The 18,274-nt window shown below is 39.1% G+C and overlaps 1 protein-coding gene across 1 annotated transcript in view; it reads right to left on the minus strand.

Annotated features, from left to right (window-relative positions):
- ccdc85ca (coiled-coil domain containing 85C, a) overlaps positions 1 to 15,542 on the minus strand; it is a 32,364-nt gene extending 16,822 nt beyond the window's left edge. The window contains 3 exon segments of the mRNA XM_040137334.1: positions 15,056 to 15,173; positions 15,175 to 15,242; positions 15,245 to 15,542. Of these exon segments, the coding sequence (XP_039993268.1) occupies positions 15,056 to 15,173; positions 15,175 to 15,242; positions 15,245 to 15,542 (484 nt within the window).
- Positions 15,543 to 18,274: the final 2,732 nt, after the last annotated feature.

Here is an 18,274-nt window from a genome sequence, read left to right on the forward strand (position 1 = left end):
GAAGTGTCTAGGTAAGCAGTCATTCCCACCCTCTAAGGTCAGGGTATTGATCCTCTGGTCTTGTGCTTACAGCAGCAGAGGAACCTTTAGTGTCATCTTTGCTGGTCTTTCCAGTTTGCTTATGTGGCAGCAGAAGCTGCCCTTAAGTGCCTTGAACAGCAAGTGACCCTGCTGTGGATGTGGCCAACTTGTTTCCGTTTTTTCCAAGTCAGTGTCTGGTCCTGGCAGTGGCAGTATTTGGTGTTCTTCACAATTGACATTTTGCAATAAGAAGATCTGCTTGCCATCCTCTCAGCTATTACCAGTCTCTTGAGGCACAATGCTAACATTAGCACTAGCCGCTGCAGACTTGTCTGGTAGCTGAATTGCTGGACTGCTACTTCTGCTACTTTGTGTTTGAGCCTTTTTGAAAAATCTGGTTAACTTTGTTATTTCTTTTAAGTAACTCCTGTTCTTCTTTTTTTTTAGCCTTTTGAGTTTGAGCATGGTGTCCCAATTCTCCTTAATTTCCCCATGGTTATTTATGATGTTTTTGCAATCAAGAAGTCACCAGAGCACACAGTGACCCCAAACTGACCAATTAGTGTCAACAAATATCACCACTGTCAACAAACTGGTCAATGAATCAGTATACAGGATTTATGACATTACCCCCCCCCCAAAAAAAAAAAAATTATTATTATTATTAGTATTATTATTATTGACATTCAGAGGCCCCTTGTAATTCCAGGTTCCTGGGCTTTAGCCCAGGAAAGCCATTGCATTAAATAGTCCATGATGATCATAAGAAGATTTACTACAAGATGCAAACCCCTAGTAAGCCTCAAAAACAGAAATGCCACAATCATATTTGCATTCTGCCTAGTGTCAGCTGATTTCAGCCCTTTATCTGTTTGCTTCTCTCCTACTCTCTGTGCTCAAATACAATCATTTAATACAGCCGAATTCCCAATAAAGCTGTTCTCATTAATGTACGGGAAAATTTGCTTAATTTGGGGGAATATGGCGTTAATCAGAATTATCATGCGGAACCACTTTAATTAATTTAACTTTGTGGAAAAATTAACCTGAATTTCAACAAGCAAAATAATTGGATACATAGAGTGACTGAAAGTAAGTTATAGAAAGCAATCAAGGCAACGACTTTATTTTAATCGTTTAATACACACACTCTAACACAGAACAACACAACAATAACCGACAACACAAGGAAACCAAAAATTCACTGTTACTTTAAGCAGCTGGTAAAACAGTGGTAAATTTAGAATCACATTTGGATAGAGAAGCCAAATGTAATTTCTGAAAAGAAGGTATAGTACTTGCGTATCTGTGCTGATTCAACGTGGTGGTGTCCCGAGTGGGGAAGAAGGTGATGATGCAGCAGCGAAGGTGTGGAAGTGAAGATTCTGTTTAAACTGAGATTAGTAGGCCCAAGCAGAGACAGATTGGGACACCAATAGCCCCGGTAACAAAGGAAATCCGAAGTTGCATTCCAATGACGGTCTTTTATAGGGAAAGTAAGAGGAACACCTGGCAAATCTGCGGTGTGCTCGCCTTCCTGGGGCGGTGTCACGCTCACAACCTCTGGGCAACAGAGGCCAGATATCGCATGATTAATTGTATAACTTTTAAGACAAGTTCCTAAATAACAGTATTTTGTAATTAGATAATTACAGTGAACAAAGATCTGACATCCTGATGCTTAGGTGATTACAATGAGATTAAACATCATGTTTTTATCTTTAATTATTAGGGACAAATTACAAAAGTTTTACATACAAGGACATACAAATTGCAGAATTAAATGCAGCTAAAAATTATAGTAAATCTCTAAGAACACCACTGTACACATTAAAACAATAAAAAAGGTAATAAAGGCATGGCTTTGTAACACACAGAGAGGAGTAGACAAGAGGGGCAATGAGAAGGAGGGGGCTTCGAAATATCTGGGGCGAAAGTGTCTTAGAGTGAGTGTGAGTGAATGTGTCTTCAGGCACACATTATGGGTACTTGGTTATGTCTGTCCGAAGTGATATTGGATTCCTTGTATTCTTCTTAATACCTTGATATTCTAGAGAGTCCTAACAGTCAAAGCAAAACAGCAGCCCTCTGTGGCTGGAGGGACATGTGGAAACTCCAATGTGGCACAAGAACCTTTTGGTTGTAGAATAGAAAGCGTCACACATAAAGCTGTCTCTGTGTTCTGTTCAGAACTATCCTACATTTAGATGTTTTTCTCTTCATTTCAGACGATGGAACAAGTATGAAATAGTGACTGAATCGCTGCCCATTAAGACTACATGTTAAGCAGCAGTCGCTTCCAAACCCTGTCCAAGCTACTGCTTTGTACTGTGTAGTTTATTAGATGGTGTTGATGATGTGAAGAGGATGAAGGAGTTTCCGCTGACACCGTCTTGATTGCATGGAAAAGTTTATTACAAAGAAGTACAGCGTCAAGTCAAGCATCTGCAGATCTGCTTGTGAGAGGGTGTGCAGCCAATGAACCACTCTGAAAATCAGTCTTGACTACCGACTCTTAAATAAGGCAGTTGTTTTCCTAAGAAATGTCACTAACGTATGATTTGGATCACAAAGCATTCACTTCCTTTTCAAACTATGAGGCACCCTCTGAGGACCTTTGACCTAGGACCTCTGAGCCATGCCTCTATTTCAACAAATGGTTTCAATTCTACATATATGACCATACACCTCAACTGCTAAAATCCTGACGTCGTCTGAAAAAGTAACCATACACATAAGTTAAAGAAAATGGCTGTGCTTTGATTTTGGCTATATTTACTTGTAAAGTGATCACTGAGAGGGAAAGTTAAAAGCTGATTCATGTCTATGTCAGTTGCTGTGCAGTCAGTTGAATGAGATGTATAAAGCAGTGTGCCTGCAGAGGGAAAGTCTGACCTCTTGCTCAGGGGGCAATACTGGCAACTCTATTCTAGAAAAAGTAGCTAACCATTTCCAAAATAATCACTAGATTTGTTACTAGTTGCTCTTTTGAAAAAAGGTCGCTAAAGTGGTCTGAAAAGTCAGTAACTTTAGCATCAAAGGCACTATTCATTTTGAAATAGTAACAGCTTGTAGGGAAACTCAAATACTTGGCTGGCCGACCGATGGTGTAATATCATGATTCATTCACGTAGCATTCTGCTGACCAATGTTGTAACTTCATCACTCAGTCAGTCACACACATTCACATTTAATAGGAATGGTCCTGCTGTTGCAGTCCAGCCAAAGATATTACAGCTCACCAAAAATATACCACCTCAGATTCAGCCAAATGAATCAAAATTCAGTAGATGACATTTCATCATTCAGCAGGAAAATGATCCTAAAATTATGACCAAAACAACCAAAGAGCTTTTCCGGTTGAGGAGGTGGAATACATTAAAGCGTCAAGCTGAGACGTGCCAAGATGAGACGTGCCAAGATGAGACTTGGCAAGCTGAGACTTGAGACTTGGCACTTTAATGTAGTATCTATTATTTTATTTCAAATTTAATGTACAGAAACACAGAACCTGAAGGACAAAAAAATGTGGACCTGTCCAATTACTTGTGGTCTGGACTGTATGAGGTGGATATAGTTTTTGGAAGACACTGTATGTATACAGGAGGTAATGGCTGTCAAAATGTGCTATGTTGTTGGGATAGAATGTAAAATTAAAAAAAGACAGAATTGAAAGCCAGTTTGTGACATGGTGAAACTAGTTGTTGAGGGATGGGAGGAGCTGCAGCTGGACTCCACTTTCCATCCTCACATTTTCCCAGCTAGTCCTGGGATTCAAGCAAACAACCATTTGGTTACAGGCCAGTTTTTTAACCTCTAATGGACCAGGTTTCCTGTCTGTCACTAATTCAGAATCTTCAGTTTGAAAAATGTGCCAGGTATTAAAAGAGGGGGTCAGATTTTTTCAAGTCTATCTCGAAACAATACTAACATGCCATTGAGAGTAATAATTTCTCAATCCCCTCATTACTTACAATCTAGTCACTGTATGAAGGGATCACATCATTATCCCCATGAACAGGAAGAACCACTACGGCTAACACCAACTCTTTCAGGGCCTACATATGGACATGTGAGTATTGCATTAGAACAGACATGAGAAAATAATCAGACTCAGAATCAGAAAATAACCGCCAAAGGGAAATTGCTGTGTTACATTTGCATAACACACAGTTAGGAAAGATTATGTAAATTAGTAAAAAAGTAAAAACTACAATAAGATAGTAATAATAATAACTACATGGTAAGTGAGTAGAAAAATGTACAAATGCAAATGTGCAAAAAGAAATGTGCGAGGTAAAATCTCCAGGCCCCTTTAACATTATCACACAGCCGGTCCAGGGCCTGACTCCTCTGGTAGTGGACTCTGCAGTCCACAAACTGAGTGACAGTAGGGAGAGTCTTGTCTGTTGAAGTCCCTGGAGATCATGAAGAAAGCACTGGGTTGCAGAGTCTGGAGTCTTGTGGTAACAGAGTTGCAATGAAAATGAAAGAAGATATTCCATGGTGGGAAAAACAGACCAGAACTCTCTCTACTTGCATGTTTAAAGACAGTACAGCTAAAATAATTTACAAGTAAAAACTTAAACAAATATGACAAAAGAAGAAAGCTAAAAAGTTAGAAAAATAAGAAAATGAGCAGGAGCAACTGCAACAGGCCACATGCACATCAGCACATGCGCACCGAAAAAAAGAACCTATACTTTTCCTTGGTTGAATGTTATTATACCCCCACAACTAGAAGCAAATCCTACAATATTTAGAACCAAGTTGTAAATGAATAGAAATATTTTAAAATTTTAGCGCAATCCATAACAGCTTTGAAACCTAAAAAAACCAGTAATGCTGTTTTAACAAGTCTTAGAGTCTACAGCAACGCTAGCAGCTCTTTGAGGCTTTACATTGGCACTGTGTTGCTTTGAGCTAAGTTACAATGCTATGCATGCTATCATTTGCTAATTAGCACTAAACCCAAAGTACAGCTGAGGCTGATGGGAATGACAATAATTTTGCAGTTATTTTTCATAAAGAAGGACTGGTTACATTAGGGTGTGTGTCCATATAGCATTTGTTTCTAAGCTCCAGTGTCTTTTTTCAATTGTCCCAGTGAGGAGTAAGTTTATGCGGCCACATACGGCCTCCTAGAGAAAAAGAGCTTCACCCAGCATCTTTTTTCAGAGCATTCCGCCTTTTTTGTATGGCCGCTCAAAGCGCTTCTAGTTGAAAATCTCTGACCTTCATAAATAAATAGTAATGAAAAGCAAAGGGGCGATGCTAGTCTACAATGGCGGTGGTGATATGTTGTCAAGATATTGTTGCCAGCACTTTTTTGATGAAGTGCTGGGATGAAGCGCTCCCCAGCACTCTGCCAACGCTTTTCTGCTAGAAACACTATAGACATCCAGCCTTGTAACATGGGGCTGTAACTTTATGCAATGTTCATATGAAAATCATTGTTTTAAGGCTGCTGCTATATTACCTATACTAGGCTATATATGAAAATAAATAAAATTGAGTTGGTTACCACCATGACTAAATGAATATAACTGTACAGACAATCTTATTACTACCTGCCCTCTTCAACAAATGTTAGCTAGTCTGAAGGGATTTGAAAATGATGCTAATAGAAGCTTGGCTGGGTGGGATATAAAACCTCAGGATGGCACAACCTAAGAAATATATTGCTATATATGAAAACAATCAAGTTTTTCCTGTGTGTGATTGTGGCCAGGACAATGTGGAACTTTTAGATGACTATTTTTTGTTATTTCAGGGTCAATGCACATTAAACAACATCAGCCAAAAGACAAATTTTCAACTGCTGTCCCTTGGCCAGATGTTAAGTTAGTCATTAAAACAACAATAAAACACACAAAATTTGGTTGCCATGGCAGTGTGTGCCAATGCCCCTTGTTTCCCTTTTATGCAGGGAAACTCAGCTACAGCTGCCAAGATCTTCTGGAGATCGGCGACATTCTTGATACAGCCAACCAGCTGAACTGGCTAACTCACTATGAAGCTAAAGAAAGGACTTGTGGTTGTGGACTGTGTGTTTATATCCACAAGGAAAGGTTCATGAATGATTGTGTCAAAAGACTGTTCTCCACTTGTGGAATTTTATGACTGTGAAGTGCCGGCCATACTATCTGCCGAGGGAGTTCCTGTTGTTACTGTAGCAGTAAAAACAGGAAGAAGACAGAAGAGATAGCACACCCTTATTTTATTTTTTCATAATCGCTGGTGACTTCAATGATGCTCATTTGAAGACTTTTTCTGAAATTCCACCAACTTGTTAAGTTTGCTGCAGGAAGAGAAAATGAACAGGATCTTGTTTACATAGAGTGCTATAAATATATATCTATATCTACATAGAATCGATATATACATATATATCTATATGTATATAGGCCATTAAAAATATTGACGGATTATGTAATAATTTCTAACATTTTGTCAGGGTACATGCCTTTTCTCTCCTTCCCCTTTTGTTTCTGCTTTGTTGCTCCTCTCCCTTGTGTTTTTTATTTGTCCCTGGTTTGTCTCTATCTGTGTTTGTGTCTGTATCTGTCTGCTGGGTGTGGCATTCAGGCTCCTTCCTGCCATTCCACCCGTCCACCCTTCCCTGATCAGCTCATCTACTCATTGGTTCGTCTGCAAACTCCAGCCCAAGAATCTGCACCCAGCCTGTTAACGCAAGTCAGTCTCTTTCATATGAAGATTTTGTGCCTATGTTGGCTAATAAATCTTTAAACATGCCACAGTGTGAGCTATACTTTCTATTTTGTCTAGTATGGAAAACTCCCAGAGCTTGAAGCTTATGAGGAAGGCAAAAAAGGAAAGTACAATGCTAAAGATGTCTGGATATAAAAGTACATTCAAAACAAGTGATTTTTGCAAATAGTTGGGAACATCCCAAAATATGTGATGTATCAATAATTGTTGGTTGGATGAAAAAATTAAACTCTTTAAGATTACTGAGATTTTAGAAAGCCATGACCATGGATGGTTTATGAGCCAATGGGCCCCTGGTCACAGACATGCAAAAGGCTCCTCATCCCTCACAGTAAAAAGCCGAACCTAAGAGAAACACAAAGCAAATTTGAGCCTCTTCAGGTGACGTTCCGCAGGTGAAGCAGAACTCTCGCGTGTAAAAATTGCAGCTGAACTTTGGTATAACACTATTTATGAACAGATGTTGACTGCTTTCCAAAATTTCCTGGCACACCAGATCCACACTGTGCATGTACTAAATGCTAAATACTACAACATATTGCACTAAATATTAGGAATAGGCTCCCTCAGTCCTATCCATGGCTATGAAATGACTAAAAACAAGTCAAATGGGAAAAAATCATTGAGCATTCAGATGATCAGAGAGGTTTTGAACAAACTCACTGGAAGAGACAAACTGCCAAATTAAAAGCGTCTGTTGTAATCATCCACCGTTCACAGACCACTTCCAACTTACTGGACCTACCATGCTTACTGTTGGTGTGCATGCACACAGGTTTCTTGAGTAACGAGGGAATATTAGCGATGTTTCAGGTGCGCTTATAAATAAGCGGCTGGCTTGTTTACAGCCATCATAACTGGTTGTGTTTCTTTTGGTTACCATGTTCCAAGATCTCAGCAATTTCTTTGTAGAGTACATTATTGTCATAATGGCTGGGGCTACAACAGAAATTAGTTGAAATTAAGTAGAATTATCCTTTAAAAGTTGTGGGGGTGCTATCAGAAGCTTTTTTATACGTAAAGTGCAATTTTAAGAATAAGACAAGCTCACATTTAGTCCATTATGTTTACATCAATGCCAAAACTGTCATAAATGGCTTTGTGACATCTTAATTTTCTCTTTTTTATCTGTCTAGGTGTATTTTACTCCAAATATGATGTAAATGAAATAAGCTCTGGCTGTCATGTGCATAAAACAAATATTTATGTGCCCAGACTACGGCTGACAGAACCTCTACAGACCTTCATGAGATTAGACCTCCATACAATCCAGGGGTAGACAGTGGCAGATGACCTTTGACCTGACTAGTCCCACTGCCTGAGCCCTCTCATCACATTGTTAACAGGCTGAGAGGCTATAGGCTAGACCAGCAGCTTGAACACAAACGTGATGACATGACTGGATGACAGAGAGACATAGAGAGTTTTTTTGGGTTGATGTGATGCCCCCATTCTACACAGTGAGTCTTTAAAGACCACACAGCCAATTGCCAGACACACAATATTGTCAGACAGATGGCCAAGGCACAGAGAGCACACACAAACACAAACACACACACACACACACACACACACACACACACACACACACACACACACACACACACACACACACACACACACACACACACACACACACACACACACACACACTTGCTCTGTCTAGGATGAGACCAGCAGGAAAAAATACAATACAAAGATTAGCCACAGACTACACAAGGGAGGTTTGGTATAGTACTACAACAAAATATAACTAAAAAAAAAAAAAACCCACCGTCACGTGGCTTCCAAATTAAGTACCCAAAGAAAATGACATTTAAAGCCAATTGGTCTGTTGCATGTACACCATATTTAGCAGCTTTTTTGTGCATACTGAACCTCAAAGATAAGACATGACATGAAATAAGAGTGAGTTTAGAGGAATAAAAGATTTCCTCTGATTAATTCAAAGGACCAACTACTGGTTGGTTAAACAATCCATGTTGTTGGACATGAACACATGAACACATGTTCAACAAGTACAAGCTAGTCTGTAGGAATTTGAAAATGATGCCAACAGAAAATTCAGCAAGGGTTTATGACAACAGATGAGACTGCTGCTAAACCCTTAGAGTGACACAATGTTAAACCGTTTGCTGATGACTTTGCTTCTTCATATTGAGAGCAGTTTAGGATTAAGAAAACAAACTCTTCTTGGATCTGCTGCTTTAGATCCAGATTAGATAAAACTAACAGGGTAAAGCTAATTTACCCAGAGCAGCTAAATAATATATAATATATTATAATATGAAAATGCCACTCACATGTTGTCCTCAAATTTCTGTTTTGTCTGACCAACAGTCTAAAACCTAAAGTACTCAATTTACTATCATAAATGACAAAAAAGCAAATCCTCACATTTTAGAAGTAGGGACCAGCAGATGTTTGGTATTTTTGCTTGAAAAATGACTGGAAGAATTAATAGATTATCAAAATAGTTTCTGAATAATTTTTGGTGATCATTTACTCATCTGCAAATTGTATCAGCTTTATTCTAATATAAAATAAAACCTGGGTAACACTTTACATTAAGGTATACAAAAATGTAAATAGTTACTGAGGAACAAGGAGGTGAGGTAAGAATAAGGAACAACATGATAATTAATGAGTAGTTCCTGAATAACTCAGAATTGAGGATCACATCGTAGATAATGAGTTACTGGAGAACACACTGTTCGCTAGTAACTGTTTTTTAACTATAATAATGAATCATTAGGTAATGAATAGTTCATAATTACCTGTAAAACAGAGAAATTACCACTTTCTTCATAAGTCATTCCTGATTAACTCTGAATCAGTTGCTGAGCAGCATGAACTAGGAACAACTCATCCATTACTCATTACTTAATCATTAGTTATTGTCTCTCTGCACCTCCAAGTAAAGTGACACATCATACAGAGTAGTTAATGAGTAGTTCCTCATTACTTCATCATTATTTGACAATTTCCCTCCTTTCTGTCAAGTCAGTTTTATCTATATAGTGCCAAATCATAACAGAAGTTATCTCAGGGGACTTTTCATAAAGAGCAGGTCTAGATTCCTTATAATATTATTTACAGAGGCCAAACATTCCCCAATGAGCAAGGCTACTCATTCGGAGTAGTTACTTAGTAGTTCCTCATTACTTCATCATTATATCCCAATAACTTCGTTAACAACAAATCAGAGACAGCAGGTTTCCTAACAAGTATTTTAATATTTTTAATATTCAGGCTACTATAAATGTAGTAAACTGAATATTATCTTAACTAAACTTAAAGATAGATCTGTGTGGAAAGGCAATTACGCGAATGGACCGCATGTAGATAGCGCTTTTCTAGTCTTATCAACCACTCAAAGCGCCTTACACTACTGCGACATTCACCCATTCACACACACATTCACACAGTGCTCTTTTTCCATACATACTGTGCTTTCTACACATACACACACACTCACACACCAATGATACATCGGGGGCAATTTGGGTTTCAGTATCTTGCCCGAGGACATGACATGCGGACTGGAGGAGCCGGGGATCGAACCACCAACATTCAGGGTAGTGAATAAACCACTCTACCTCCTAACAAAAACACAAAACACAAATTGCTTTTATAAAAACTATTGAGTATTTGCATATTTACAAGATGCTCCAACGTCTGACAAAAATAATAAATAGTTTCAAAAAATAAATGCGACTGGCAGAAAATCTGCACCATGCCTCAGCTCTCCAATAGGAATGTCAAAGCTCAAAGCATCCAATATTGCCGCCGACAGGTTTACACTGGAGTCAATAGACGGCTGGAGTAGTTGGTTTTGGCATACACAAAGTTAATGGCTACTGTGTAGTGTGGCAGTGTTAGCTAGGTGTTGGTCAGATAATTTTTGCCCTTAGAGGTTATAGCAGAGATGATCGCGCCTGCAGACCTCAGCTTATTTTGTAGCTTTCTATTGGACAGCTGACATGCCACTCAAAACCTCAAGCCAATAGGATGTGTCCATTGTCAATTTGCATAAGCCCAACTTAGTCTCGACCCCAACTTTCCAACATGAACTGGCGAGCAATATTTCTCGAATGGACAACTGTTAGCATTTCTGCTAACAGCAAGCATGCTAACGCTAACTGACTTGTGGCTCTGGTAAGGTAGCATGATGCTAACTTCCAGTCATTTGTTTTGAAACTGTTGACTGTTTTGTTTTTGAAACTGTTGACTGTTGGGTAGAAAGAAGAGATAATGGTCAGATAATCATGAAATAAGGAGGAACTACTCAGAAACTACTCAATATGGTATGTCACTTTACTTGGAGGTGCAGAGACAGAATAACTAATGATTAAGTAATGAGTAATGAATGAGTCTTTACTAGTTTGTGCCAATCAGCAGCTGATTGAGAGTTAATCAGGAACGACTTATGAAGAGAGTGGTCAATACTCTGTTTCATAGATAATTATGTACTATTCATTAACTAATGATTTGTTAATATAGTATTTCCCAGTGTGTTCCCTGCTTGTTTTATTATGCTTATTGCCTTAATGTTGGTTTGTGTTCTGCCCTGTCATGGTTAAAGGGCCAGTTCCAGGCCTGACATACGCTAGTTTGTTTGACGTGCTACTGTTTGGTAAAATAGGACAGTTTATTGTGTCTCTTCACGGCGGCTAGGATCTTCTTTGCTTTGCTTTGCATGCCTCTCTCTCTGTCTCTTTTTTTTTACTAACCCACAGCTACACACATCTGCACGCATTCACTCTCAGCCTTGGTGATCAGATAGCGTGGTAGCATAACCCAGTTTGCCCCAGTGCCAGCTTCTTGCCCTAGACACGTGTTAGATCACATCTCCCCCTTTGTCTCTCACTCTCCCTGCTCAAATCTCATGGTTGTGAAAATCTTTCCCTCTCTCTCTCGCTCTCTCCCTCTCTACACACACACACCCCATCATATGCACTACATGTCTGCTGGCTTGCCTTTTGCTTGTTTGTTACATAGCCGTTTGATAATTAAGGGCAATATTGACTGCTGATTAATATTTCTACCGTTAATAAGTTCTGTTATACTTTAAGCAGTCGTTGTTTATGATTATTTGTGAATGCTTCCTGTGATAACAGCTGGATTGTGACGTCAGTGCTCGGATTCAACCCTTCACTTTTCACTTCATAAGCATTAATCTCCCAAATATCAACACTTATAGGTGAACACCCATTTGAGACTACATTAACTGTTTGGTTATTGGTGCCTGATACCAGGGTGGTGCCCATAATTATTAATTCCCCTTAATAATTTTATAAATATCAATAATTGTCATTGATAATTATTAATAATCTGCTAATCACCAAACCTGCTCCTACCAGTGCACAACAGAGTTCAAGACTGATGGTAGTGCAGATAGACTGTAATTCCTCGATCAGTACACTAGTGGCTTCCCCAGGGATATTGTCAGGAGTTGTCTTCACATGAGCCCAGATGGAGGTTATGACATGGCAAAAACTTTGCTACAGGAACACTATCGAGATGAATTCAAAATCTGCTCTGCTTGTATAAAGAAAGCATTAGAATGGTCTTTAGTTAAAGCTGAGGACTCAAAAGCATTAAAGGTCTTTGCAATATTCTTGAAGTGTTGTTGTAATGCAATGGAAGAAAGGACATACTCGCATGAAATCAACTTGTTGTCAAACATGAAAATCCTGATCACGAAACTTCCCTACAAACTTAGAGAAAAATGGTGATCCTATGTGTGTGAATTTCAAGACAAGCAGAACAGCAGACCTCAATTCACAGATCTTGTTGCATTTCTTGAGAAGCAAGTGTGGATAGTTTCTGACCCAGTGTATGGGGACATTCACGATAGGCCAACCAGAGCTAAAGAAAAACTGCCCATTAAAGCTAAGCCCAAGTCCAATTAAAGCAGCTTTGTAACTCGTGTCTCAACTACTTCCTCTCAGCCCACTAAAGAAGGCATTTTCAGCTCTTGCTAGCTTTGCAACAGCATTTATACATTGGTGCATTGTGGTTAATTTAGGATAAAGAAAAACAAGTAAGATAAACTTCCTAAAAGAAAAGGGAATCTGCTCTGGCTGTCTACATCAGGGCCACATCAAACACTAGCCAAAAACATGATCCAAACAGCACCCTAGTGCTGAGCAAATGGAACAAAAAGCAAATGGAACAAAAGAGAAAGCAACATTGAGCAGTGACACATCAGAAGTAGTAAACACTAGTGATGCACCCCAAAGCATATGGGCACACTGGGGCCAGCAGTGTCCCTTCAGTCGTGCCTGTGAAGGTCAAAGTTGGTAAAGGTGAAAATGTCATCACAGTGTATGCTTTCATGGACCCAGGTAGCAGAGATAGTTTCTTTACAGAACACCTCGTAAATCAGCTGAATATCAAAGGAGGAAGAACAAACATCTTACTGCAAACAATGAGTCATGAGAAGTTAGTACCTACATATGTGGTCTCAGGCTTAGAGGTTTCCGGATTGAATGGAAACAATATCATACAGCTACCTGATGTGTTCAAACAAAAAGAGACGCCTGTCACAGTTGACAATATACCCACAAAGCAGGATCTTGATAGATGGCCATACCTGTAAAAAAAAGTGTCTGATTAGTCAGTACAATCATGACTTCAATGAAAGGACATCAGAAGAAAGGCTTGAATTGTCAATTAAGGATAAAAAAGTTCCTCAAAATTGCAAATAAGTCAGTCTCACTAATGTCCATCAGTGAGACTGACTTCAGGAAAGATGATGAGCAAATGATTCACAACCGCAACATGCCATGCAATGTCTCCTGAGCCTAAAAAAAAAGGTTAAAAAGAAATAAATCTTTCCACAGAGAATACACAGCCTTTCTCAGTGATGTTAGTATATGCTGAGGTGGTCCTGCAGGAAGTGATGGAACGAGCCGAAGGAAGAACCTGGTGTATTCCGCATCATGGAGTCTACCACCCCAAGAAGAACACGCTCAGGGTGGTGTTTGACTTTGGTGCGGTATAACTTCTATAACTTCACACATTCTGCTGTGGTCGTAACTGTAATGAAATTGTGGAAGTTGGTGTATCATTCATTAATTCAACTGTAATACTGATTAGAGTTATACCCTATATAAATGTTGTGAAATATTAAACCTGAATACTTTATGAGTCTTATACTGTAAACAGTAATAATGTGATTTAGTGAAACTAACTCATCTTTAATCATTAATGGTGTTTTTAGATGTGTAATCAGCTTTAGGACTTCATAACCAAAATAGAGTGTGAGTTAACATGAGCTGAAAGTGACCTCCTGGAGCCCTCCCTGAGGTGATGATATATTTTGTAAGAAACATTGCTGGGTATATTTACACTTCCAAGCATGTGTATTTGACTCTCTAAACATCATGTTATTTTTCCTGAGTATAACTTGAGATCAGTGGTCACTTTCTGAGAGTGAATGCAAATGAATCAAATCTTTATTGCCATTTCGTGACCTAGTTATCACCACCTTTCATATTCAAATATATCCTCATGAATCAAAAAAACGATGAACACGATTGGAAATTCATTTATTGAATAATAACTATGTCAACATAAAAACTTTTTGACACAACAACCCCAACTTATGCCCACTTACTAGCCTTTTTCCATGTGATTTTCGTGATCTAGTAGGATTTCTCTGATTTCTTTGATGCCAAATTTTTAAGCTAACACAAAGGAGGGATCCTTAAAGAGCTACAGATGAAATTATTACAACTCCTGAGCTCACATTTCAACAGATCCATCTCCATGATAACTCAGCAAACTCCATCTGTTTATTAAGACTTTGGAATTGAAAGTCAGGAAAAAACTTGTAAGTGAACCATGAGTTGGAACTGTTTCTTCAGACTTCTATTTTCGAGGTCAAGAACTGACTTGTTTAATAACAACTGTTGACGGAAGTTTTGTATTATGACCTTTTCCGTGAGATTTTATCTGTGACTGAAAAAAACACTTTGATATTTTTACTGCAAGATAAGAAACACTTTATAACTTGTCGTAGCCTACATTTTGTTTGTTTCCATGTGTGTGTTGCAGCATGTATTACCAGAAGCCCAAAGGCAAACTGTTTTAAACTTGAGAATTCATTATATCAAATTTCAAAATTTTACACACTGTAGCTAACCTGATATTTACTTACAGATGAGTGACAGGCTACAGTTCGATCCTGATCTGCATCAGGAACATTAAACTTGAGAATCACTGAGCACAGTGCCTCTCTGGAAGTGAGTGCCGGACAGGTCGCCCATAGACTTTCTATGGACTTTCTATGGACTTTCTTTGTGTAAGTGTTTGTTGGGGGGGTGTTCAGGGCTGGCTGCTGGCTGGGCTGTGATTGAGCCGGCTCTGCTCCTCTCTTCATTCAGCATGAGGAAGATCTCCTTCATCTCCAGTGTTCTCTGTCCTCAGCACTTCCTGACTGGCCTCCAGCTCCTTCAGCTTTTGCTTTCCACAGGATATAGCGTATAACGGCCTTCTTCCACCTTCTTCCCCTTCTGTTGGTCGTCATCCAGGAGGCAGCACAGCTTTCGGAGCTCCTGTTTATCGTCCTGCAGTTTCTGGTTGACCTCTTTCAGACTCCGGATCTCATGGAGTCAGACCTGCAGGCCCCGGTTAACGTCCTTCATCATCTTTCCGTGCTCCAGCATTGGGTCCATGTTACGGCTCTCCAGGCTCCTCAGGCTCCGGATCAGATCCACCTTCTGCAGCATCAGCAGGTCCTTGTCGGACGGCTGGCTCATATCCACCCCATCACCATCCATATTCCTGCTTTTTCTGTTCAGTCTTCTAACCGGTTGGCTACAGGACAACTTAAGTTATAATGAAAACCAGATCCATGATAGATTATACATCAGGCCCCGCTGGCCCAAATCAGACTGCTTTTAATCCACGTGCAGAGCAAACCACATAATACTGAGCAGAAATATCCGTTTCTCTCACTCTCTTTAACATTAACAGGGGAGATTTATTATGGAGACGCAATGACACACTGCCTGAAGTCAGAAACTGGAACCAGTTGGTCCTCAATGTGAAGGAGCATGGAAGGAGACAGGTGCACACAGAAACACATGCACACAAACAGAGAGGGGAGGATAGAGTGAGCGAGAGAGAGAGAGATAGAGAGAGAGAGGGTTTATCTCACCTGACAGAAAGTACCACGGTGTCCTCTGTAGGCAGCAACACAGACCTCTAGAAGCCAAAAGCACAACCCCTAAAACAAAGCAGCTTACAGTCCTGTTTGAAATTATTAGCACCCCTGAATTTTGAGTACAGAATTTAGTATATCTTCAGAAATAAATGGAAATAAATCAATTTTTTTAACAATAAAAAAAAAAACGTAAAAAATTTACCTCAGACACAATTATTGGCACCCTTCACTAGTATTTGGTTGCAGAACCTTTGGCACCAATCATAGCCTCTAAACATTTCTTATAGCCATCTAGAAGCTTCTCTTCCATTGCTATGTGTTCAAGCTCATTTCACTTTAGAGGAATCCTTTTTCTTCTTTCCTCCATAGGTTTTCAATGGGATTTAGGTCGGGACTCATTGCTGACCAGTTTAAAATAGTCCATCCTTTCCTTTTCAACCATTGCTGCTTGTTGTGTGCCCTGGGTTGTTGTCCTGGTGAAAGACCCAAGACCTTCGCCTTCATCTTTCCATAGAACATTGTCCCAGAAAGACTTTGGTTTGTCTATGAAGATTTTTGAAAACATTAGTCTTGCTTTTTTGTGCCTCTCTTTCAATAGTGTTGTCCTCCTTTGCCTTCACCCACGGTTTAGTGAGCAGTGTATTGTATGGGCTGAAACAACCCCTCCAGATTGCTCCAGGTCAGCTTGAAGCTCTTTAGATGTTTTGCGTGTTTTTTTTTCCACAATCTGCACAAACCTTCACAAATTTCTCTCATTGTGTGTCTTCTTTGTGCTGGAAGTGTCTTAACAGTTTTATAACTGTTGAAAAAGGAATTTCAAGATCTTTGCCAATTGCCTTGTAGCCTTTGAAATTGTTCTGTTTTTGATAATAACATTTCTGATGCTCTCAGCTCTTGTCTTCGCCATTGTGAAAAAGAAACTCAAACTTTGTATGTCTGTGTTTTTCATTTCACTATATAAAAGCATTTTTTTTCTTTGTTGAACTAGGTTTGAAGTGAAGCTCTTGGATCTTTCAGCAGGACAGTGAGCCAAAGCACACATCCAGCAGAGCAAAAGAATGGTTGAAAAGGAAAAGATGGACTGTTCATCCAGTAATGAGTCCTGACCTAAATCCCATTGAAAGCCTTGAAATCTGCCATCGCAAAAGACTCCTGCAAACTTAAAATAGCTTTGCATAGCAAAGGAAGAGTGGCAGAAACTGTCAGAAGACAGGTGCAAGAAGCTTCTGGATGGTTACAAGAAACGTTAGGGGCTGTCATTGCTGTTCTGCAACCAAATACTAGTGAAGGGTGCCAATAGTTGTGTCTGGCCTACATTTTGTGTTTGTATTATTTCACTATTATGCAAGTTTTTTTTCTTTTCTTTTGTTCATTAATCTTGAAATATTATGATTATACAAAATTGGTTACTGTGCATTCATCTCTGAAGATATTCTAAATTCTGTACTTAAAATTGAGGGGGGCCAATAATTTCAACCAAGACTGTAACTTACAAAGGTCTGTTGTGGTCTGTCAGTGTTCCCAGTATGAGACTGGGGCTGGTTGTAACAGAACTGGTTTCAACAGGTCAGGTCAGTATTCAATACAATCTAGCCAACTTTGCTGAATACAAATAACAGTAGCTTATTTGCCTCAGAAGCAGATATACCTTTAGACACATGCTCTAAAAACTTCAAACATAAGAAACCCAATAGACACACATTACAACTAGATCACTCTTAAAAATGATATCAGATACAACAAGAAATGCTGCATGAACAATTTTACAATATCACACCTCTGTTTTATGCCAGCTTCTTCCTTTATTATTTTTTTTAAATGTCCCTTTAAAGTAACATTCATGTTACACACACACCCATTTCAAATGAATGTCTCTTTAAATAATTGTGATCTCCAAATCAGGCCAGCTGCATTTCCACAAAGAAAGTTTTCTCTATAATATACAGAAATCATCAGTTATTCTGTTTTGTCTATTTGATAAGCTATTGAACATTCTTGTAATACTCAGATTCATAAAAAATCAGTAATAACTACTACTTTTGCAACTTTGGACATTTCGTCATCACTGAGCAAGCAACATGTGGAATATGGAACACATAGTTTATGTGCAGAGGGTCAGAGGGTCAGAGGCAGAGTAGGGCTGGTTGGGAAAATAGGCCTGTTAACTATTATTAGTGTACATTCTTGCTCACAAATGTTTTCTACATGACTGAAACTAGTTTGATCAAATACTCAGACTCACAAAGACCTTCACTGGAACACAAAAAGCTTGGGCAATACAGATTCAAAAGTATGGCGTTTGAAATTGAGCACACTCCCTCTGTTGGGAAAAAATTTTGAAGAGTG

This window comes from Xiphias gladius, chromosome 10 (genome assembly GCF_016859285.1).
Source record: "Xiphias gladius isolate SHS-SW01 ecotype Sanya breed wild chromosome 10, ASM1685928v1, whole genome shotgun sequence".
Taxonomy (NCBI): Eukaryota; Metazoa; Chordata; class Actinopteri; order Istiophoriformes; family Xiphiidae; genus Xiphias; species Xiphias gladius.